Raw genomic sequence first — 25,887 nt, 5'->3', positions numbered from 1 at the left:
AACAGAACAGATAACAAGATGTGCTCGATATTCATTGTCAACACTCAAGATATAAAATTCAAAAGGCACTCGCGCATCTGAGCGATCTTTGTTGCAGGTGCATGGTAACAGTTGAATAAGATGAGAATAAAGAAGAAACCCGCACACTGCTCTTGCTAGTATCACTGCTCTTTATAAAACTTTATGTATCGGACTCAAGGCCTTCGTCAGGGCTTTTTTTGTTTTTTGAAAAAGCTCTGACGAAGGCCTTGAGGCCGATACGTAAAGCTTAATAAAGAGCAGTGACACTACCAAGAGCAGTGTGCGGGTTTCTCAAGACATGAAATTGCACAATATATGAATGGATGTCAAACGATTGTTCAATTAAATGTGAGGTATTTTGGCCTTCCTACTGTTATGTTCATTTTGTTCATTTCATCACTGCTTTTTCAGGACCCCTAAGCTCTTTGATGCCCCCCAGGGGCCGCCTGGTTGAGAATCACAGACCTATAACCAGCAAATGCAATAATAACATTTTCCAATGAGAATCATTCATTGCATATGGAAACTGGAAAACAGTTTCATATTACAATACGGGCCTAAAGAATGCTGTTGCATATATATATATATATATATATATACAGTCAATTATTAGACCGTACTTATGTGGGCGTAACAAAGCTGGCCGTCCTGCCAAGTCACTCAAAAACTGATCTCGGAAATGGCAGACCTACATTGGTTTGATAACTACATTGTGGGAGGAAACCCGCCTGTCGGGGACTACTAAAAAAACACCTCCTAAAGTACCCATAGTACTCGTAGGACTACCCCACCCATTCTCTCAAGTTTGAACTTGATCTAAAAAGCATGCAATGTTTTTTCATTTGAAACAATGTTGAGAAATAAAGTGGGAACTTTTGAAATACATGCAGCTCATTGGCGGTGATCTTACATGATGCGTTAATTCTGCCGTAACATTTTGCTATCCAGGTTTAACCGTTGATGACTTGTGATAGGTGACATATTTGAGATGAATGAGAGTGGGGACAACATTCTTGAAATGGATTCTTTGTCCGAGACAAAATTGGATGGCGACACGGAGATAGAGATGGGAATGGAAGTTGGTGAGTTAACGTGGATTTCATTATCTTTTGCAACGCGAGAGGATTTATTGCAAGAGAAAAGGGCGGAATAATGTAGCCTTCCTCTGTAACCTTTCGTTTCCGCCTATCATGAACCAAAATTGTATTTTATTTGCTCAAATGTTATTCTGTTGTATCCCTTATATATTTTCTCCTTTGTTATTTCAAACTTTAAAAAGTATGCAATAACAGTATTGACTTTTGGCACCACCATTGCCCTCTGTAATGAGAGGGTTCTGCTTAGCTGAGGAACGCTCAACTCAGTTATCTTTTGTACCTGCCTCTATCTATCTGCCTCAATATACCCTGCACTATACGCTATCATAAACTTCATTATCATCAGTGTTTATAAAACTGTAGTAAATTAGTTTGGACTCAAACTGTCTCTGCAACTGTCAGTCCAAGGTCACTCATGCACAGGCACACCTTCGATGCTCTCAGTGTTTACCATGAAGGATGCTCCATACCACTTCTTAGAATTTTGGGTGTCGTGACCGGGACTCGAGCCTAAATATCTGTGGTTGTTAGGCTAACACGGTAGCCATTACACCAATAAGTCAGACTCAATGACGAGGTCACTAGTTGTTGAACTAAGGTCGACATAGCATAGGCTATCAACCACACTGATTCACAGATGCAAGATTTCAGTCATAGCCTATGGCTGGCTGCACAGCTTGCCCCTACTATTATTGGCCCAATGTACACTCCCACTTTCCCACACAATCAAATATCCTTCGATCGTCGGGATCTTCGGACAGTTTGTTAATAACTAGATCATTACTTTGTAGTTATTTAAGAGTTTTTTTCCAAAATTCTATATCCACCAATTTTCAACATTTGTGTTAAAAAGATATATAATCAGAAATGATTGCTTATGGGTACCTTCATGTGTGTTTAAAATATTATAGTTTTTTTATTCATACATTTTGAATGTGTATGTTAAACACTATATATATATATATATTAAAACAACAATACAATGACAATATCAATGGCTGCTCCCATCAAGGGGTGCTCTGGTCAGTGGGTGCGCTCATCCCCACCTGCCCCAAGAGGCCTGAAGGGCGAAGCCCCTGCCCCCGCCACTAGAGATTTTCCCAGGGCGGGAAGGACTGAGCCCCTCCCGACATCCAGGAGGGCATGGAAGCGAGCGCATCCACCAGCACAGACAATACTCACAGCATGAAACCAAAACACAAAACATAAATAACTAAATGCAAAACATACAATAATCACATCCCCACTCTCACCCCTGATTGGAGGACCTCAAACCTTTATACTTGTCACGTCCTGTTGTTTTGTAGTTTGGTCAGGGCGTGGCAGAGGGTATTTGTTTTATGTGGTTCGGGGTGGTGTGTTTGTTAAAAGGGTGTTTGGTTTAGTATTTCCGGGTTTTGGTTTATGTCTAGGTAGTTCTATGTGGAGTCTAGTGAGTGTATGTCTATGTTTGGTTAATTGGGGTTGGGACTCTCAGTTGAAGGCAGGTGTTGTCTATCTGCCTTTGATTGAGAGTCCCATATATTAGGGTGTGTTTGTGATTTGTGGGTGATTGTTCTGTGTGTAAGCCGTATGCTTTACCAGACTGTTTGTAGTTGTTCGTTCGTTTCGTTATTTTGTATGTTCATTTTTGTAGTTAATAAAAATCAAGATGAGCATACACGTACCTGCTGCGTATTGGTCCTCCTTCACCGACAACAACCGTGACAGAATCACCCACCACCAAAGGACCAAGCAGCAGAGGAAGGAGCAGACGGAGTTCGAGTTGGACTGGCGGGAGAAGTGGACTTGGGAGGAAGTTCTGGACGGGGCCGGACCCTGGCATCAGGCTGGGGATTATCGCCGCCCGCAGTGGGAAATTGAGGCAGCCAAGGCAGAGAGGCGGTGGTACGAGGCCAGAGTGGACGCGCTGAAGGAGATGCACGAGAGGCACCCCCAATAAAAAAAAATTTGGGGGGCACACGGGTAGTTTGGCTAGGCGTAAGAAGAGCCGGAAGCCAGCTACCCGTGGTTATATGGAGGAGGGTATGGGGTGGAGAGCGCTATGTTTCGCTGAGGAGCGCACTACCTCACCCATACGCACGCACAGTCCGGTGCGCGTTATTCCAGCCCCTCGCAGGTGCCGTGCTAGAGCGGGCATCCAGCCTGGTAGGAGGATGCCTGCGCAGCGCATCTGGTCGCCGGTACGCCTCCGAGGACCAGGCTACCCAACTCCCGCTCTACGCACGGCTACCATCAGGCCCCTGCACAGCCCAGTCTGCCCTGTACGAGCACCCCGCTCGTACAGGGTTACTAGTTCCATCCAGCCAAGGCGGGTTGTGCAGGAGGTAAGATCTAGACCGGCTGTGCGCCTCCATAGCCCTGGGTTTCCAGCTCCTGTCTCTCGTGCGGACCCGGAAGTGCGTCCACCCAGTCCGACTCGTCCTGTTCCCGCTCCCCGCACTAAACTGCAAGTGCGTAAACCCAGCCTCGCCAGTCAACAGTCGTCGGAGCTGCCCGCCAGTCAACAGTCATCGTCAGAGCTGCCCGCCAGTCAACAGTCATCGTCAGAGCTGCCCGCCAGTCAACAGTCATCGTCAGAGCTGCCCGCCAGTCAACAGTCATCGTCAGAGCTGCCCGCCAGTCAACAGTCATCGTCAGAGCTGCCTGCCAGTCAACAGTCATCGTCAGAGCTGCCCGCCAGTCAACAGTCATCGTCAGAGCTGCCCGCCAGTCAACAGTCATCGTCAGAGCTGCCCGCCAGTCAACAGTCGTCAGAGCTGCGCTGAACTGCCGGAGTGGCCAGACTGCGCTGAACTGCCGGAGTGGCCAGACTGCCCTGAACTGCCGGAGTGGCCAGACTGCCCAGACGGTCCCGAGTTGCCAGACGGTCCCGAGTTGCCAGACGGTCCCGAGTTGCCAGACTGCCCAGAATGTCCCGAGCTGCCAGACTGCCCAGACTGTCCCGAGCTGCCACACTGCCCAGACTGTCCCGAGCTGCCAGACTGCCCAGACAGCCTGGAACGGCCTGAGCCGGAGCCACCTCCAAAAAATAGGTGGGTTGGGGAGGGGGGGTGTAGCACAGTGCCGTCGTTGACGGCAGCCACCCTCCCTTCCCTCCCTTTAGTAAGGGGGAATTTTTCTTTTGGGTATTGTTTGGGGTTATTTTTTTTTTGTTAAGGTGCTTCCGGGGTAGCACCTTTAAGGGGGGTACTGTCACGTCCTGGCCAGTATATAAAGTTAATTGTTTTGTAGTTTGGTCAGGGCGTGGCAGAGGGTATTTGTTTTATGTGGTTCGGGGTGGTGTGTTTGTTAAAAGGGTGTTTGGTTTAGTATTTCCGGGTTTTGGTTTATGTCTAGGTAGTTCTATGTGGAGTCTAGTGAGTGTATGTCTATGTTTGGTTAATTGGGGTTGGGACTCTCAGTTGAAGGCAGGTGTTGTCTATCTGCCTTTGATTGAGAGTCCCATATATTAGGGTGTGTTTGTGATTTGTGGGTGATTGTTCTGTGTGTAAGCCGTATGCTTTACCAGACTGTTTGTAGTTGTTCGTTCGTTTCGTTATTTTGTATGTTCATTTTTGTAGTTAATAAAAATCAAGATGAGCATACACGTACCTGCTGCGTATTGGTCCTCCTTCACCGACAACAACCGTGACAGAATCACCCACCACCAAAGGACCAAGCAGCAGAGGAAGGAGCAGACGGAGTTCGAGTTGGACTGGCGGGAGAAGTGGACTTGGGAGGAAGTTCTGGACGGGGCCGGACCCTGGCATCAGGCTGGGGATTATCGCCGCCCGCAGTGGGAAATTGAGGCAGCCAAGGCAGAGAGGCGGTGGTACGAGGCCAGAGTGGACGCGCTGAAGGAGATGCACGAGAGGCACCCCCAAGAAAAAAATTGGGGGGGGGCACACGGGTAGTTTGGCTAGGCGTAAGAAGAGCCGGAAGCCAGCTACCCGTGGTTATATGGAGGAGCGTATGGGGTGGAGAGCGCTATGTTTCGCTGAGGAGCGCACTACCTCACCCATACGCACGCACAGTCCGGTGCGCGTTATTCCAGCCCCTCGCAGGTGCCGTGCTAGAGCGGGCATCCAGCCTGGTAGGAGGATGCCTGCGCAGCGCATCTGGTCGCCGGTACGCCTCCGAGGACCAGGCTACCCAACTCCCGCTCTGCGCACGGCTACCATCAGGCCCCTGCACAGCCCAGTCTGCCCTGTACGAGCACCCCGCTCGTACAGGGTTACTAGTTCCATCCAGCCAAGGCGGGTTGTGCAGGAGGTAAGATCTAGACCGGCTGTGCGCCTCCATAGCCCTGGGTTTCCAGCTCCTGTCTCTCGTGCGGACCCGGAAGTGCGTCCACCCAGTCCGACTCGTCCTGTTCCCGCTCCCCGCACTAAACTGCAAGTGCGTAAACCCAGCCTCACCAGTCAACAGTCGTCGGAGCTGCCCGCCAGTCAACAGTCATCGTCAGAGCTGCCCGCCAGTCAACAGTCATCGTCAGAGCTGCCCGCCAGTCAACAGTCATCATCAGAGCTGCCCGCCAGTCAACAGTCATCGTCAGAGCTGCCCGCCAGTCAACAGTCATCGTCAGAGCTGCCCGCCAGTCAACAGTCATCGTCAGAGCTGCCCGCCAGTCAACAGTCATCGTCAGAGCTGCCCGCCAGTCAACAGTCATCGTCAGAGCTGCCCGCCAGTCAACAGTCATCGTCAGAGCTGCCCGCCAGTCAACAGTCATCGTCAGAGCTGCCCGCCAGTCAACAGTCATCGTCAGAGCTGCCCGCCAGTCAACAGTCATCGTCAGAGCTGCCCGCCAGTCAACAGTCATCTTCAGAGCTGCCCGCCAGTCAACAGTCGTCAGAGCTGCGCTGAACTGCCGGAGTGGCCAGACTGCGCTGAACTGCCGGAGTGGCCAGACTGCCCTGAACTGCCGGAGTGGCCAGACTGCCCTGAACTGCCGGAGTGGCCAGACTGCCCTGAACTGCCGGAGTGGCCAGACTGCCCAGACGGTCCCAAGTTGCCAGACGGTCCCGAGTTGCCAGACGGTCCCGAGTTGCCAGACTGCCCAGAATGTCCCGAGCTGCCAGACTGCCCAGACTGTCCCGAGCTGCCAGACTGCCCAGACTGTCCCGAGCTGCCAGACTGCCCAGACAGCCTGGAACGGCCTGAGCCGGAGCCACCTCCAAAAAATAGGTGGGTTGGGGAGGGGGTGTAGCACAGTGCCGTCGTTGACGGCAGCCACCCTCCCTTCCCTCCCTTTAGTAAGGGGGGAATTTTTCTTTTGGGTATTGTTTGGGGTTATTTATTTTTTTTGTTAAGGTGCTTCCGGGTAGCACCTTTAAGGGGGGTACTGTCACGTCCTGGCCAGTATATAAAGTTAATTGTTTTGTAGTTTGGTCAGGGCGTGGCAGAGGATATTTGTTTTATGTGGTTCGGGGTGGTGTGTTTGTTAAAAGGGTGTTTGGTTTAGTATTTCCGGGTTTTGGTTTATGTCTAGGTAGTTCTATGTGGAGTCTAGTGAGTGTATGTCTATGTTTGGTTAATTGGGGTTGGGACTCTCAGTTGAAGGCAGGTGTTGTCTATCTGCCTTTGATTGAGAGTCCCATATATTAGGGTGTGTTTGTGTTTGTGATTTGTGGGTGATTGTTCTGTGTGTAAGCTGTATGCTTTACCAGACTGTTTGTAGTTGTTCGTTCGTTTTGTTATTTTGTATGTTCATTTTTGTAGTTAATAAAAATCAAGATGAGCATACACGTACCTGCTGCGTATTGGTCCTCCTTCACCGACAACAACCGTGACAATACTGTGCATGTGTGTATGTATTTATTGCCACACTCATTAGTTCCAACCTTTAGACAGCCACAGATCAACCCAGCTTTCCCAGTAAATCATAATTCTACCATTTCCTCTTGCTACATCCCTCCATTCTCCCATGGTGTCTCACTAGGGACTTGAAACTCCCGTCTGCCACATTTCTGCTGAAATTGACCCCAAAATAAAAATGTTACCCAACAACAGAATGTTATTTCATATTGACTGACTGTGGTCCTTCAAATCCCCCCAAAATGCAGTTTGTCGGTCAAACCGTGCCCTGATATTATGACATAACATCCATTCCTGGACCTGACTTCAAAAACAAGCAGTCGATGGACAGTACCAAAAGAGATACTCTTTGATTCTGTTTCCACATGGCAGAGTCTGCACAGGGCTGACTGTTTAATGTTCGATATACAGAGCATTCTTTTTGTAGCGAGAATTTCATATAATAGCTTAAATTGAAAAGAATGGATTGATGCGTCAATTGCAGTGGTGTAAAGTACTTAAGTAAAAATACTACTTAAATCATTTTTGGGGTATCTGTACTTTACTAAACAATTTATATTTTGGCCAACTTTTACTTTTACTTCACTACATTCCTAAAGAAAATTATTTTACTTTTTACTCCATACATTTGTCATGACACTAGCCCTTTCAGAGAATTGGCTAGCAGAGATGTGAACAACCCCCCCTCTCCTGTTAGGGGAGGGGGAGGCAGTTTTACGACTTTATAGCCACTTCGTCAATTCCTTTCACATACACTTCTCTCATTGACTATGCAGTATGGAGAGAGAGAATTTCACAGTAAGACAAAGAGACTCTCCCGCCCAATTCTACTACATCCCAGAATTGGAGAATTAAACATTATTCATAATTTAGAGAACGTGGAAACAGTCGGTGGCGAAGTCAGCTACGACCCTGTCAGTTTTGTTTCATGTTTGTGACCTTATGAAAGACAATACAGCCACATTACCCTAACTCTGTTAATACAGGTTGCTCAGTTATGAGGCTTGCATCTAATTATTGTATAAAATGAATGAGTAAAGATGAAACTATTTGTGAAATGATATAATGTGATGTTAACCTTTAAAATGAGAAAATTGTCTTCCCTGTAAAGTTTAACTAAGTCAGTAACCACGCCCAAGTGAATAGACATTGGTTGGAAATGATGAACCATCCCCTTTTCTACATTTCTATAAAAGCCCCCATGACCCAAAGTCACCTAAGTTCCAAATAACGGGAGGACTTGTCGAGAACACTGACCAACGAGGACGAATCTCCAGAGTGAGATGAACCTCTCATACCATGTGAACCTTTCACACGACAACCCGGAAGATTCTACAAAGGACGAGGGCGACATCAACTGGGCAAACCAGAGCCTCACATCACCAGCTCAACTATCGAAGCCAGCTTCACGTAAATACAATGCATTGCTTTTCCGAATGAGCGATCGTTAGTGGCATATGTATTTATGTGAGAACAGCTTCCCTGTCCGATAGAGACCCATGTCCTTAGTCTTCCTCTGAATTTACTGTGTTATAACCACACTGTTTTGTGTTGTTTAGTCCACTAGGGACGGTATTTTACTATATAATGTTATCATGAATTGTATATTCTGTAATTGTGTAATTAGTTAGTAAAAATAAATGATTGAGCCAATTGGTGTATGGATGATTTATAGTAAAGGCTGGATCCGTGCAGATAGCCAAGAATTTTACGTTGTTTGGAATGAGAACTGATGAGGTAGTAATTCATTAGTAGAAGACTGTACTCGATAAGATATCGGGAAAAAGACTCTATAAAATCTTTCCTGTGGTGCCCCGACTTCCTAGTTAATTAAAGTTTACATTATTAGTTTAATCACGTGATAATAATTACATATAAAGAATTGATTTGATAAAATAACAGTCTTCACATTTAATGACAAGCCAGAGACACGACACATTTTCCCTGACACCCAAGATCATTTTGAATGCTTAGCAGGAAAGGAAAAGGGTCCAATTCTCACGCTTATCAAGAGAACCTCCCTGGTCATCCCTACTGCCGCTGATCTGGCGGACTCACTAAACACACATGCTTTTTTAGTAAATCATGTCTGAGTGTTGGAGTGTGCCCCTGGCTTTCCAAAAAAAATGGGGCCATCTGATTTGCTTAATAAAAGGAATTTGAAATTATTTGTACTTTTACTTTTGATACTTAAGTACAATTGAAGTCGGAAGTTTACATACACCTTAGCCAAATACATTTAAACTCAGTTTTTCACAATTCCTGACATTTAATCCTAGTAAAAATTCCCTGTCGTAGGTCAGTTAGGATCACCACTTTATTTTAAGAATGTGAAATGTCAGAATAATAGTAGCGAGAATGATTTATTTCAGCTTTTATTTCTTTCATCACATTCCCAGTGGGTCAGAAGTTTACATACACTCAATTAGTACATGATGCTGCCACCCCCATGCTTCACGGTTGGGATAGTGTTCTTCGGCTTGCAAGCCTCCCCCTTTTTCCTCCAAACATAACAATGGTCATTATGGCCAAACAGTTCTATTTTTGTTTCATCAGACCAGAGGAAATTTCTCCAAAAAGTAAGATTTTTGTCCCCATGTGCAGTTGTTAACCGTAGTCTGGCTTTTTTATGGCGGTTTTGGAGCAGTGGCTTCTTCCTTGCTGAGCGGCTTTTCAGGTTATGTCGATATAGGACTCGTTTTACTGTGGATATAGATACTTTTATACCTGTTTCCTCCAGCATCTTCACAAGGTCCTTTGCTGTTGTTCTGGGATTGACTTGCACTTTTCGCACCAAAGTATGTTCATCTCTGTCACGGCTGTTCGAAGGAGCGGACCAAAATGCAGCGTGTTCGTAGTTCCACATATTTATTAGACGTGAAACTGAATGCAATACATAAATAACTTGAAACCACAAAAACAACAAACCGTGACGCAGAGAGGAAAACACACTACTCAAAAGATAATAACCCACAAACAGGAAGAGGAAAAACCCCTACTTAAATATGATCTCTAATCAGAGGCAATGAGGATCAGCTTCCTCCAATTAGAGATCAACCCCAAACAATCCCAACATAGAAATAGACAAACTAGAACTTAAACATAGAAAGAGAAAACGTAGAACAACCCAAAACACCCCCTGTCACGCCCTGCCCTAATCTACTATAGAAAATTACATCTTACTAGGGTCAGGACGTGACAATCTCTAGTAGACAGAAAGCGTCTCCTTCGTGAGCGGTATGATGGTTGCGTAGTCCCATGGTGTTTATATTTGTTTATACATGTAACGGCTGTCTGAAGAAGTAGACCAAGGCGCAGCGTGTTGAGTGCTCATATTTAATTTTAATCGAGACACTTTGAACAAAACAAGAAAATGACAGCCAACAGTTCTGTCAGGTATAACAAAACACTAAACAGAAATTAACTACCCACAAACCCCAAAGGAAAACAGGTTGCCTAAGTATGACTCCCAATCAGCGACAACGAAGTACAGCTGTCCCTGATTGAGAGCCATACCAGGCCAAAACAAAGAAATACAAAGCATAGAAAAAAGGACATAGAATGCCCACCCAAATCACACCCGGACCAAACCTAAATAGAGACATAAAAAAGGCTCTCTCAGGTCAGGGCGTGACAATACAGATGAACATGGTACCTTCAGGCATTTAGAAATTGCTCCCAAGGATGAACCAGACTTGTGGAGGTTTAAAAAAAATCTGAGGTCTTTGCTGATTTCTTTTGATTTTCCCATGATGTCAAGCAAAGAGGCACTGAGTTTGAAGGTAGGCCTTGAACTACATCCACAGGTACACCTCCAATTGACTCAAATGATGTCAATTAGCCTATCAGAAGCTTCTAAAGCCATGACATCATTTTCTGGAATTTTCCAAGCTGTTTAAAGGCACAGTCAATTTAGTGTATGTAAACTTCTGTGATTGTGATTATAAGTGAAATAATCTGTCTGTAAACAATTGATAATTGCTTGCGTCATGCACAAAGTAGATGCCCTAACCAACTTGCCAAAACTATAGTTTGTTAACAAGAAATTTGTGGAGTGGTTGAAAAACGAGTTTTAATGACTCCAACCTAAGTGTATGTAAACTTCCGACTACAACTGTATGTTAGCACAGCTGAAAACTGTTGTGCTGATTAAAGAAGCAATACAACTGGCCTTCTTTAGACTAATTGAGTATGTGGAGCATCAGCATTTGTGGGTTCGATTACAGGCTCAAAATGGCCAGTAACAAAGACTTTCTTCTGAAACTCGTCAGTCTATTCTTGTACTGAGAAATGAAGGCTATTCCATGCGAGAAATTGGCAATAAACCGAAGCTCTCGTGCAACGCTGTGTACTACTCCCTTCACAGAACAGCGCAAACTGGCTCTAACCAGAATAGAAAGAGGAGTGGGAGGCCCCGGTGCACAATTGAGGAAGAGGACAAGTACATTAGAGTGTCTAGTTTGAGAAACAGACGCCTCACAAGTCCTCAACTGGCAGCTTCATTAAATAGTACCCGCAAACACCAGTCTCAACGTCAACAGTGAAGAGTCAACTCCTGGATGCTGGCCTTCTAGGCAGAGTTGCAAAGAAAAAGCCATCTGATGCTCCAGATACTCAACTAGTCTAAGGAAGACCAGTTTTATTGCTTATTTAATCAGCCCAACAGTTTTCAGCTGTGCTAACACAACTGCAAAAGGATTTTCTAATGATCAATTAGCCTTTTAAAATGATAAACTTGGATTAGCTAACACAACGTGCCATTGGAACACAGGAGTAATGGTTGCTGATAATGGGCCTCTGTACGCCTACATAGATATTCCATTACAAATCGGCCGTTTCCAGCTACAATAGTCATTTACAACATTAACAATGTCTACACTGTATTTCTGATCAATTTGATGTTACTTTAATTGACAAAAAAATGTTATTTTCTTTCAAAAACTAGGACATTTCTAAGTGACCCCAAACTTTTGAATGGTAGTGTATATTTGTTTGACATTGTTTGCAAACTGATATGTGACACGTATTAATGCCAAAGTAACATGCAAAACAGGCAATGAATGATGGGTCGCCACTGAACTTATCTAATGGGGAACAGTATGGTGGGGACCCATAGGTCTATCTTATATGGAACAGTATAGGGAACAGCATCTGACAGGGAATTTGGTTGGGAACACAACAGATAACAAGGGGTCACATTTTAAGAGTAAAATATGTGCTCTATATTTATTGTCAAAACTCAAGATATGAAATTCCACAATATGGATGGCAAACAATATTTCAATTAAATGTGAGATATGTTGACCATACTGTTATGTTCAATATGTTTGCATTGTCCCTACCTTTGCAGGACTCCAAAGCTCTTTGAGGACACCCACGGGCCCACTGGTTATTAATAACCCAGCAAATGCAATAATAACATTTCCGAATGACAATCATCCTTTCACTGCATATGGAAATCGGAAAACGACAACTACACTACGGGCCTAACGAATGCTATTCAGACAGTTTATGTGGGCGTAACAAAGTTGCCAAATCGCTCAAAAACTAGGCTGGTGGGAGGGAACCGGTCTGTCTAGAGAGGCTAGTCAAAAACCCTCCTCCTAAAGTACCCATAGTCCGTATAGGACTACCCCACCCATTCTTTCAAATTAGAATTTGTTCTGAAAAGCATGCACCGGTTTTTTCTTTAGAAACAATGTTGACAAATAAAGTTTGTCAACTTTTGGAACACATGCAGCTCATTGGCAGTAATCTACATGATGCTTTATTCCCGCGGTAAAATTTTCCAGACAACCCTCCACTTTTAACCATTTATGACTTGTGATATGTGACAGATTTATTAAAATTAGTGAGGACGGGTACAACGACATTTTTTAAATGGATTATGTGTCCGAAACAGAATTGGAGGGCGACACGGAGATAGAGATGGGTATGATAGAGGACGTCGGTAAGTTCACGTGGATTTCATTATCTTTCGCAACACAAGATATTTTATCGAAAGAGAAAAGGGCGGAAGAATGTTGGCTTCCTTTGTAGCCTTTCGTTTCCACCTATCATGAACCATATGCTACGCTACGGTATTCAAAATATCGTTTTTTGTGCACATTTTTTTTCTTCTCAAATGTAATTATGTTGTGCACCTTATATATTTTCTCCTTTATTATTTCATACGTTCAAGAATTATGCAATAACTACTGACTTTTGGCACCACCATTGCCCTCTGTAATGAGAGGGTTCTGCTGTACCTTACACTATACATTATCATAAACTTCATTATCATCTACCACAGTGTCTATAATACTGTAGTGAATTAGAGGGTATCCTAACTGGGAATCAAACCCAGTCACTGACTGGTCAATTCTTCCTTCGGAAAGTAAGCTCCAATGTTTCCAAATCTCTTTATGCACAGGCACACATTCCATGGCTTCAGTGTTTACCATGAAGAATGCCCCATCCCACTTCTGACAACAGTGCAGCGAATATTGGGATATCTGTGGATATCCACAGGCTAATGCCTTAGCCAATACACCAAGAGGGCCGACTTACTTGACTACGTCGCTAGTTGTACTAAGGTCGCTAGTTGTACTAAGGTCGCTCGAATACATAAGTATTCCTTGATCACACTGGAGGACATAGCAATAGATAGGCACACGCCTAACAACTGCACTGATTACATTCACAGATTACAGATTTCAGTCATAGCCTATGGCTGACTGCACAGCTTGCCCCTACCCCAGTCTAAATTCACAAGAAACAAACATATTTCTGGCCCAATGTAGACTCCCACTCTCCTACAATGTATCAATTCTCTGGGATCAGGCAGGTTTTCATTACTAGATAATTACTTGATAATAGTTGTAGTTTTAGGTTATACATGCACTGAGGGAAGGGCCTGAAAAAAATTCCACATCCATTTATGTGTTTTATACTCTCTCCATTTAACAAAGTACTTTGAAAGTGCTTCCAACAAGTGCTTGTGCTTCATCAGTCTGTCTTTCTGCCATGAGCTAGTAAACATAGCCTTTGACCTGGTCTAGCGTCAGTACAAGCAGGCTCAGCGTAGCATGTCTGTTTCTAGGGAAGCACTCTACAGGGGGAAAAGGGTTGCCTGTATAAATCACATAGCTAGTGGATGGTTTTGCTGAAGGTAAATATTGTATTGTGTCTCATATGTTCACAGTCAAACTTGGAGAAATGCATGACACACGGCATGCAGTATGCAAGTATTTAAGTATTTCTGGCAACTTCAAAGGATCTGCATTCCAAACAAGTGAGAAATATTGCATAGAAGCAAGTCAAGTGAAGTACATCAGGCATGCTTCAATTCAATAACATTGGAAGATTTTTAAATAATGTTTTCAGCACAGTTTTATTAGCACAGTTGCTATCAACTTGTCGAATGGAGGTACTTGCCTAAGATACTTAAACTATTCCATCATGGAGTATCTGAGTTTGAACATTTACAGTCTTTTCCAGGGCGTTACTAAGGGTAATGTTTTCCAAACACCATCTGATTCCAGTTACATTAGGTTTCCATAGTACTTTCTACCCATGGGACGTTTAGAGGTTTTCCCGATGGAATGTCATCTGTTGTGTAAAGTATGAATGTAGTACCAGACACAATAAAATGTAACATTTAACTGAATGAACACAATTTAATGTGGGTTGTTGAATGTGCTTTACTTTGGTATTATATTCCCCTCTGAAATAAAGATATGAGTACTTTGCACTGGTGCATATGCTCAGTAAATCTGATAATGTATAATAATCAGCTGGGCCTTGTCAGAGTCTTACAAAAGATGGTGGTTAAGAAGAGTCACATCTCCATCAAGATCTTGTCATGCATGTCTCTCATGTCTTTAATACATGTTTTTTTTTTGGGGGGGGGGCAGTCTATTCTCAGGAGTTTTTGCCAACCTTTGAGACTATACCTGAGGGGGCATCAGTGCCCAAAGTGGAGAAGGTGAGTCTCAACCCTTTAAATTGTATAACATTTCTGCATTATGAAAATGATTAGTACTCATAGCTTTAATAGTAGTTGTAGTTGTCACGTCCTGACCAGTATAAGGGGTTATTTGTAATTGTAGTTTGGTCAGGACGTGGCAGGGGTGTGTTTGTTTTGTGTTGTTGGGGTTTTTGGGTAGTGTTCTATGTTTTGTATTTCTTCTTTAGTTTATTGTTTTGACCTTCAATTGGAGGCAGCTGTTCCTCGTTGCCTCTAATTGAAGGTCCTATTTAGTAGGGGTCTTTTTCAATGGGTTTTGTGGGTAGTTGTTTCTTGTTTAGATGTGTGCCTGACAGGACTGTTTTCGTTGTTATTTTTGTTCAGGGTTCATTTATTTTAATAAAGAAGAACATGAGCATTCACATCCCCGCTGCATTTTGGTCTAATCACTACGACGGCCGTGACAGTAGTATTACTTTGAGCTGCCAATGAATAACTTTACAATTAATACCATATTTGTATAACATGGCTTGTTCTTGCATTTATTTCACCAAGAGGGATGTGGATTAATTTGCTTTTGTATTTTCATATGCAGAAAATGCATGAATCAATGTGCCAAATATCTGTAATTACAAGAGAGGTCTATGTTTGATCCCAATCCAAATGTGGACTGTTATCGTTCATGGAACAAAAAAAGGGTGTGTCACTTTTTGCCGTTGTAGACTCTTCCCTCCCTCCCTCTCCCATCTAAGTCTGATGTCAGTTGAGAAAGACGTTGTCTAGTAGGGTCTCGTACAAGCACAGTGAGGCTGTCTGTCAGTCCCTCTCTCGTTAAAGGACATGTATGATATCATGGAAGAAGAAGAGTTTGAGTTTGAGGCTGTGGAGCTACCAGATATCACTGTGGAGCTACCAGATATCGCCTGTTGTTTTTGCCCACAGGCTGAGTTCAACGGCAAATCTGACTCTCTGTTCTTCAATGATGGGGTTAGACGGATCGACTTTGTCTTAGTCTATGAAGATGAGGACATGAAGGAGATTGACAAAAATAGAACGTTCCAGAAACGTAAAGTAAGTGCATTTCTGGTGGCAGATTGTGAGTCTAAGTGTCCTTATTCACTTTCAACATGGTCAGCAGGTTTCTGTCTGACAGAAGTTAAAAACAGTATTCCTACTGTGCTGTGAAAAGGCATGTTTGAAATGATATGCAGTTTCACAATGTAAGCATAGTTTTGAGGAATATGTGAATCTAAATGTGTTTTCTTATAGCTTAAGAGGACTACTGTATTATCTATGAAACAAGTTACTAAAGCCGCATTCCATCAAAGATGTTAACTTGTAGGGATCAGTTTTATGTTCCGTCATAGAAGCTGGTGATGTATTATGCCAGGACCTAAGGAATTCACACAACGCTTTCTCATTGTACACCCGGAATATTGACTTTGAATATTTGTACAGGGAGTTTTTCTTTGCTTCAGTCACGGTGTGTCAGATCTAAGGTTAACAGTGTTAACCCTCTTTTCTTAACACTATGATTAATATGAGGCCATTTACAAATGTACAATAATTTTATCATCATATGCCAAATGAACATACCAAAATAAAACATGAGGAAATTCTAGACGGTATGTTGCACATGCAGGTATGTCGTGTACTGTATTACACACTTTTGTGAAAGTAAAATCTCTGTTTCACAATATCCTTCACAACAAGGTGACAGAAATGTAACATACACTAACATACACTATACACTATCCTTGCAAATGTCATAATATCATTTTCCAAATGTCAGATTTTGGCGCATCATAATGGCTGAAATAATAAGTAAATGCACCTTTGATAGAGGTAACATTTGTGATTCACCAACAATCCCCCATATGTTGAATTCATGTTTTACAATGAGTGGTTTGGGGGCAGGGAGTATTGAAAGCAGAAGGAGTGTACACGCCTCCTATGCAGCTGTGGTCACTTATGTTGCCAAGCTCTTGATGTCATGTCCCAGTGGGGCTATTATGACATGCCCAGACTAGACACTCCATTATATAGAAACTCCATTATACTGAAGTGCTGCTGTGGTGGCTTTAATGCACTTTCACAGACGGAGAGGGAAAAGGAGTAAAAAATCCACTTCCCTAGAAACTGACCCTTTAGTCATTCCCAACCCAGTTATATATTCTGTATTTACAATTCTTTGCAAGTATTGTGGATGCACTAAACAGAAGCATACAGACGTACGTAGTAGCAATGTATTTTGATTGACCTTTTATTTATTTGATGTGATTTTATCAGAAGTCTTGTATCGTACACACAATTCCCATACAGATGTAGTCAGTTTCATACATGGTTGAAATCAGTCAGTGCATTGCTATCCATTGAGGGGAAATAGGTCACTGTAATGTCAATATAATGACACTTTTCATTCATCATTTATTATACACAACCACAGTTAAGATGGGATAATAAGAATAATGTATTAGATATTACATTTAACATGTGTAAAGAACTTTTCATTACAAGAGTAATAAGAGAAACAGATTGGATCTCATCCAATAGGGAAACAGAAGGGGCAGTGTTACAAACACGGGATCCATTCATTTAACATCCTGTATTCTCTTCCCTAGCAACGCAGAGAGTACTTTGAGGCCAGCTTGATGAAGATGGGGATGGAACTAGAGGCTGCCAGATCTGTGAGTGGCCCATAATGCATTTTACAAGGACTGGCTTTATGTATTTACTCTGCTGTTAGCTTGTAGAGTGTGTAGATATTCAGGGACGATTGGATGGAAACAATATTTAGTATCTTACATTCGTTTGGTCTGAAATGGTAGAGAAATACCTAATGTTTGTATTTGTTACATAGTTTTATTATCATGCTGCTTATTTAAGTGACCTTGTGGATCTTGTTTTTGGCTGCATTTTCGATGGCAGACACAGTTGTTTTACAAAGTTTTCCTTTTAAACAGCCAACTATTTCCTCAGAAAGGGTTGAGATTGAATTGCAGTGGAAAACTATGGCACCAATTCCATTATTTGAGTAGTTTCACTTTAGTGGTATTTCATGGAATAGGATCAATGAGTTAACATTGATAAACACAGAGCCAACTTCTGATTTTGTAGACAATAAAGTATTGCATTAGATTTATGTGGTATTTTAATACTTGTTTTATGTGGAGGATGTAATTTGTGATCATGGCAATGTCTTCTTAATTGCCCCTTAGGGGATTACTGAAGTTGTAATACATTTAGTTGAAATGAAAAGGGCTGCCTTATCTTGTTATTTTATCTTCGTCATTCCGACAAGGTGGTAGATGAGAAGCTGTTGTTCGTCAAGGTGCACATGCCCTGGGACGTGCTGTGTACCTACGCCGAGGTCCTCCACATCAAGCTGCCCATTCAGCCCAATGACCTGTCCACCACGTCCTCGCCCTTCAACTTCCTCAGCTGCATCACCAGACACTTCTACCCCAGTGAGGACCTCATAGCCAAGGAGACGGAGTACTTCACCGCCCCGTTCGAGAAGGACAGGCTGGAGTACTTCTACGTGAAGGACCGGGACCTCTTCTTCACGCCATCCATGAGGAGTAGAATGGCAAGTGCACTGCTTTCTTTACCTCATCATGGAGTATAAACCCCAAAGTCAACCAATAAGAGGTTAAAGATGCAGCAGCGCACTAGATTTTGATAGAGATTAAAAATAAATCACTAAAGAGAAGTCACCTCATTGACTTACTTTCGGTAGTTTAAGCATCTCAGGTTTCTGATGCTGCTAAATGGTGTTGGAAGATATTTTGTCTGTAGACCACAGATTGGTTATTCAGCCCTTGCGCTATGAAAATATCAATGTACCTATACTTAAAACACAGTGTTAACACTCTTTTCTTAACACTTCAATGATAACAGAATGGTTGGTCTTCCTCCTCAGGCCTACTACATCCTCAGCCGAGCCCCCTATGAGGTGCGAGGGAACATCAAGAAGTTTGGTGTCACCAAGCTGCTCGATGGGGGGGTGTACAAGGCTGCTTATCCCCTGCATGATGTGAGTGGGGATAAAGAGTGGGGTGGCACTAGTAACTGACAACATAGTACATTAAACACCAATCTATCTGTGAAAAGACTGAGCAGTGTTTTTATGGACTTTTTAGTTTTGTTTTCTGTGAACTTACTTTAGTGCAGATTCAACGTCAGGTCGAAAGAAGATGAGTGCCCCAATGAGAGATACCTCCTGTATAACGAGTGGGCTCACCCTAAGAGTTTCTATAAGATGCAGCCACTTGATCTCATAAGGTAATTCATGCTTTAATCTACTTTCGCAAAAATGCACATTGCACGCACATGGCTGCTTTAGCATAATAAGGTGTTGAGAATTATTATTCCAAACAGAATGTGCTTAGAGGCCTAATCATTGTAATTACGGAAAATAATAATATTTTCTTTCATTTTCTCACAGAAAGTATTATGGGGAAAAGATTGGCATTTACTTTGCTTGGCTGGGCTTCTATACAGCCATGCTCGCCCTCGCTGCCATTGTTGGACTTGGCTGTTTCATTTATGGGTACACGACTCAAGAAACAAGCACCTGGAGGTATGTTTAAAACTCAAAGAAAGTACTTCAGAAACCCACAACACCATAGAAATATATTACAAGTTGCTAAATCTAGTGTATATCAAATGAAGATCAATTAGTGCAGGACAGAACACATAAGGTTAAGTAGAGTAAATATAAGTGGATTGATGTTCCTTCCATGCTGTTCCCTGACACTCTAACTGTGTGAAAACCCAATGATTAACAACTTTGTTGCATTTTGTTGTTGAGTTTTTGCTGAAGTTTGACCCATCTGTTCTGTTCATTTATTGGACAGCAAAGAGGTGTGCGACCCTTTGATTGGAGGAAATATTGTGATGTGTCCTCAGTGTGATAAGGAGTGCACATACTGGAGGCTGAACAGCACCTGTGAATCTTCGAAAGTAAGTAATGTATACATTATGGTTCACTAATTCTGGTCCATGGCTATACAGGTTCTTATCTCATTCACTCCCATGGTCAATTCAGAGTGATTATGAAAGTGACTTATATGGATAGTGAGTCCCTTTAAATTATATTTGCCAATGCTTGTTATGTCAGACTGTTTTCTCAGACTCCTTGGCCCATGAGACATGCTACAAGTCATATTCAACCTTTTTGAACAGGGTTTGTTTTCATATAAATTTACAAAGAGTCATGGATGGAGAGAAAACATGTATTTCACGTGATCTTGTTTTCCTTAGAAACTGTGCATATTTGATAACTATGGGACGCTGGTGTTTGCTGTCTTTATGGCCATTTGGGGTGAGTCATTTCATTCATTAAACTTACCAAATGTTCAAATGTAGAGGTTTAAGAAACTGTAATATTTTAGTGTGTAGTTTTGTCTATCTAAGCTTATTAGCAATTAGATGTTGCATGATAATGATATTAGAGTTTTCCTCAGTACATGCTACAGTCTAGGACCAGGCAGGTAAAATAAAGCTTTACACTCTTGTTCCCATCCTGGTTCTAGTGACCGTGTTTCTGGAGTTCTGGAAGCGCTACCAGGCAGAGCTGGAGTATGAGTGGGACACCGTGGAGTTCCTTGAGCAGGAGGAGCAACCTCGTCCCGAGTATGAGGCCAAGTGTAACCACGAGAGAATCAACCCTGTCACACGGGTAAGGAACATACATTCGTCACACAGTCCCTATGGTGATTCTATAGCGTCAGACTCAGGACCGATGATAGTAATGTTGTATACTTGTTTTAAAAGGACAGTAATACCTGTATCATTACTTCATTGTAAAACATGTTATTCTTCATTTAGGTAAAAGAGAAAGTACCTTATACAGCCTGTGGACGGTGTATAAGAGTGTCTTTAGGAATCGGGACCGTCTTATTCTGGGTAAAAACTTTGGGATTTCTCTACTGTTATCTTGTTCTGAATAGGCCAATTTACATGCACTCCAACAGCAATTTTTTTTTATATAACCCTAACCTTTGTTTCACGTCTGACCCCTCCAATTCTTGTGTTTGTGCTTGTGTTCAGATTGTGTTGATCCTAGCATCAGTGGTGGCCATCATCGTATACCGACTGGCAGTGTTCTTCTCATTTTCGACGAGACTCCAGTCTGACCTAAAGGAGCTCGAACCGTTTAAGGAGTATGTGACCGCACAAATGGCCACCTCCGTCACTGCTTCTATCATCAGCTTCGTAGTAATCATGGTGCTCAACATCCTGTATGAGAGGGTTGCCATCTGGATCACTGACTTCGGTGAGACGCCTCAATGTCAAACAACAGGAAATATGTGGTTTGCTATACGGAACTATGGTGTTTCTCAAACTGCTTTCAGACAAGGGCTAATATTCACTCAAACATGCCTTAGCAAGGTTGATGCAGTGCCCCAAACATTCTGCAATTATACCATGGTATGAGTAAATATTGCACACCAATAGGTCTGAAGTAATCCAAATATATGTATGCCAACATATTTATACTCTAGGAAATTCACAACACCACAATAGCCCTTAGCTGATGTCCTTATTCAGAGTCACTTGCAGAATCTGGACACAGAAAAAGCTTGATTTAAGCCTGATGTTTTTTTTTGATGAGACTGAGAAGATGCCTTACTTCATTTTAAAGAGCTTCCAAGGACCAAGACGGATTATGAGAACAGTCTGACTCTGAAGATGTTCCTGTTCCAGTTTGTCAACTACTACTCCTCCTGCTTCTACATTGCCTTTGCCAAAGGGAAAGTGGTTGGTTACCCTGGGCAACCTGTTTACCTGCTGGGCAAGTACAGGAATGAGGAGGTACGTATGCCTATCAGTTGATTGAAAGATCAGTTGATTGAAAGATCAGTTGATTGAAGGCTCAGTTGATTGGTGCTTGGCACAGAATATGTGATAACACAGTATGACAGTGTTTTGCTTTTCCACTTCGCTTGTGTTCTAACTACGTTGCCAAATTATTAGCTGTTGCATTCTGTGGCTTTTTTGTTTGACTAAAAGAGACCTTCATATTTCAAATGAAAGACCTAGATGAGGAAATCTTCCACAAAATACAAGTTGATGGAATGGAGGTGCTTTATCATGTAATACTACAAGATGGTCAACATTGGTTCATGCATTGTTTTTGTCTCATCCTTACCAGTGTGATCCAGGAGGATGCCTGATTGAGTTGACAACCCAGCTCACTGTCATCATGGGCGGTAAAGCCATCTGGAATAACATTCAGGAGGTGCTGCTGCCGTAAGTTTTTGGTTCAATGGAAGAACATAAAATAGCCAACCACATCAGCTCTCTAGGAGCCCAGCAACCGTAAAGTTTCCCAGTTATATTGGATCAAGGTTGGTTCAATGGTTTATTCCATCCCAACTCAAAATGGAATTCCCCTTTATCTTCAAGTGTATCTGTATCCAGACATCATTATTATCTGATTCAGAGAGCAAACATAAAGGCGTCTTTTTGCAGGCACTAACGGAGTCTAACTCCACCATGGCTTATTGGCCAAAGACTATGGGGAAATGAATGTTTTTTTGTTGGGTTTCTGGATAAATGCCAAAAACACAGGCTAAGGAGATCTTATACGTTTTGTTGTATGAGATCATTTTCATCAGCTAACGTCACTTTTTGTGAATTTTAAAGCATTTATGTAATCAAAACAAAAACATAAAGCACATAAAGGCTTCATAATTCATTAAGGTCATGTTAACTGACTGATATTATCTCATAGGACAAAACGTATAATATCTCCTAATCCTATTTCAACCTCAGACCTTATTTTCGGCATTTATCCCAAAACCCCATTCTTTCCCTATTAATTTTACACATAGGAAATGCTAATTTCAGTTTTTTTGTATTATTTGTATTTTCCCCATAGAAAATGCTAGGTCATTTCCGTGTTTTTAGGACTACAAGCTGGCGAGCTCTATAACCTTTTAATAAGCAGCATGATTCTGCGATTTACATGTTTCTCATCAGGTGGATGAAGAATTTGATATTCCGCTACTGCACACGTGTGGGGTCTGAAAAGGTGATTCCTCGCTGGGAACAGGACTATCAGCTGCAGCCCATTGGGAAGCTGGGCCTCTTCTATGAATACCTGGAGATGGGTAAGATATGAAGAATGAGGCAAACTCTCTTCCTCTCCAAATCAACCCCTAGCCCCTATCCCCGGGCACCTCTGTAGATCTGAGAGGATTGGATAGGTGTGGACGCAATATGGTGGCAGCTATATGCGTATGCTCAGAAGTTTTTTAAGCTGATCCTGCTATTTCTTTGGGCTCTGTCCAGAAACCACCTCTAGCCCCTAGCCCCTATCCCCAAGGCACTTGCTTAATCTAGAAGGGTTGGATGGACATAAGCTATATGGTGCAAATCCCCCCTAGCTACTATCATAGTAGCAGGTTCCCCCTAGCTAGCCTATCAGCTACTATCATAGTATCAGGTTCCCCCCTAGCTAGCCTATCAGCTTCTAACTATCATAGTATCAGGTTCCCCCCTAGCTAGCCTATCAACTACTATCATAGTATCAGGTTCCCCCCTAGCTAGCCTATCAACTACTATCATAGTATCAGGTTCCCCCCTAGCTAGCCTGTCAGCTTCTAACTATCATAGTATCAGGTTCCCCCCTAGCTAGCCTATCAACTACTATCATAGTATCAGGTTCCCCCCTAGCTAGCCTATCAACTACTATCATAGTATCAGGTTCCCCCCTAGCTAGCCTATCAACTACTATCATAGTATCAGGTTCCCAGATCTATTGATGGAAAGGCTTTTTTCTGCAGGGATCAAATTTGGCTTTGTGTCTGCGTGGCTTTTTCCTACAGTGATCCAGTTTGGTTTTGTGACTCTGTTCGTGGCCTCCTTCCCCCTGGCTCCTGTCCTGGCTCTGGTCAATAACCTCTTTGAGATCCGAGTGGACGCCTGGAAGATCATCACCCAGTTCCGCCGCATGGTTCCAGAGAAGGCCCAAGACATCGGGGCATGGCAACCCATTCTCCAAGGTGTCGCCATCTTGGCTGTGGCATCAAATGTGAGTGATGGCTCCTCCATTGGATTATGAAGTATTATGAAACATACATATATTTTTTAAGATGATGTATTTATCTTGTTTTTTCCTCCATTGCATAGTCCCATCACTGGATCAGCATGGTAACAATCATATAATTTGATTGTTACCATGCTGATGTAGTGACATTCTTAGATAGATTATAATTAATCTATTATGATGAGCACCAGTTTAATGTGCACTGTCTCCTCCACTTGTCTCTCTGCCAGGCCATGATCATTGCCTTCACATCAGACATGATCCCACGGTTGGTTTACTACTGGTCTTTCTCTGTGTATCCCTATGGAGACCATTCCAGTCACACCATGCAGGGCTACATCAACAACACGCTCTCTGTGTTCGACATCCAGGACTTCTCCAATAAGAGCCGGCCCTTGCAAACACCTTACTGGTTCAATAACAGCACCACCTGCAGGTAATGTGAACGTATATGAGATGGATTTCAACGAAATCGTGTTAGACATTGAAATAGTTCATGCAGTCTCTCTGTCATACTTTAGATATCGAGATTTCAGATATCCACCAGGACACCACAGACAGTATGAATACAGTATCTACTACTGGCATGTGATAGCTGCCAAGATGGCTTTCATAATAGTTGTAGAGGTGAGTAGAAATTTCTCTGAAACGTGGCTTTGACCTGATTTTTCTTTCTACAGTGTAGTCTAATGCCAGATGGACATTTTCTAGCCTTTCAAGAAATCCTAATAATGTTTTCCCTCCTTCCGACCCTTATACCCTTGTCCCCTCAGCACATTGTATACCTGACCAAGTTCGTTCTGTCCTACGTGATCCCGGACGTGCCTTACACAGTGAGGGAACAGATCAAACGAGAGAAGTACTTGAGCCAGGTCATCCTTCACGAGACCAACCTCAAACTGGTGACCAAACGCTTAAAGCCTGTCGCTGATAAGATACTTAAGCACAATGAGGACCAGGATGAGGAGATGATGGACCTTTACTTTTAATCTCCGAAACTTTGTCAGAGAAGAGAGAGTCCTGCCTTTGTCAGGACCTACAATATTTACAAGTATTGTGAGCAGCTAAAGATGTATTCAATACATGTTTTAATAACTTTAATTACTATGAATTAATATTATTAATATTACTAGTAGCTTAATAGCTTGGTGGGGACTACGACCAACCAAACCAGCCATGAAGCTCAGCTCTGTTGCTCAGATCTCTGGATCTATTGCATATTTAGCACTTTTATGTCACTGATTGTTACATGTACCCTGTTACATTTTATGTGTCTTGTATTGTTAAAATTAGGATTCAATGCCATATGTTTGACTGTACGGTAAATATGGAAGATTATGAATGACAACAATACTTTTCTTCTTTAAACAAAACATACAGATTTTTATACCATTTGTGGCCTAGGCTTATCAAAACATTTGTAATACTCAAGGTGTGCTTGATTTAGTCAGGAATAATTCCAAAAGCTCAAATTGCATTAAGCAGGCAAGTCATCAAGTATGGAAGCTCATTCCCACCAACCAAGAAAAAATATCTGACCGAGTTATGAAATAATAAGGTATAATTATGAGATAGAAAGTTGTAATTGTGAGATAGAATGTCTGGATCATGGACATTGAATAGTCCTGCAGGTCGACCCCTTTTAAAGGGGAAATCAGGGATTCGCACAATAACATAGCTTCTCCCACCACAGCTAAGGAATGGGGCAGGAGAAATGTAACCAATCTCAAATACATAGACACAAGGACTCACATATGGATGCAAGGACTGACCATCCATGAGATACAAATTATATTTTTAACCATGTGTTGAAGCTATACTGTGTTTGTTTACAATTACAATTATAAGAGAGTAAACCAAGCTTATATTTTGGGTTCTGATTGGATAAGACCGTTACTCATTTCTAAGTTACATTATTGAAGAATCAGTGGCTTTACACATTTACATTTAAGTCATTTAGCAGACGC

At 42.5% G+C, this 25,887-nt stretch overlaps 1 protein-coding gene across 2 annotated transcripts; it reads left to right on the top strand.

Annotated features, from left to right (window-relative positions):
- Positions 1–12,544: 12,544 nt before the first annotated feature.
- LOC106609531 (anoctamin-6) lies at positions 12,545–25,780 on the top strand. Of its 2 annotated transcripts, XM_014208451.2 has the most exons (21): positions 12,545–12,692; positions 12,817–12,864; positions 14,810–14,880; positions 15,805–15,933; positions 17,484–17,549; positions 18,164–18,451; positions 18,785–18,898; positions 19,031–19,146; positions 19,310–19,444; positions 19,722–19,827; positions 20,128–20,188; positions 20,400–20,545; positions 20,695–20,772; positions 20,917–21,142; positions 21,512–21,681; positions 22,022–22,119; positions 22,852–22,982; positions 23,700–23,905; positions 24,151–24,356; positions 24,442–24,547; positions 24,694–25,780. In XM_014208451.2, the coding sequence occupies exons 1-21, from the start codon at positions 12,674–12,676 to the stop codon at positions 24,907–24,909; spliced, it is 2,736 nt and encodes a 911-aa protein (XP_014063926.1). In that variant the 5' UTR covers positions 12,545–12,673; the 3' UTR covers positions 24,910–25,780. The 2 variants fall into 2 exon arrangements, with proteins under 2 accessions (XP_014063926.1, XP_014063925.1); XM_014208450.2 differs by having other exon boundaries at positions 12,555–12,864.
- Positions 25,781–25,887: the final 107 nt, after the last annotated feature.

This window comes from Salmo salar, chromosome ssa07 (genome assembly GCF_905237065.1).
Source record: "Salmo salar chromosome ssa07, Ssal_v3.1, whole genome shotgun sequence".
Classification (NCBI taxonomy): Eukaryota; Metazoa; Chordata; class Actinopteri; order Salmoniformes; family Salmonidae; genus Salmo; species Salmo salar.
The sequence above is the reverse complement of the archived record's forward strand: the minus strand, read 5'-3'. Positions and strand labels throughout refer to the sequence as shown.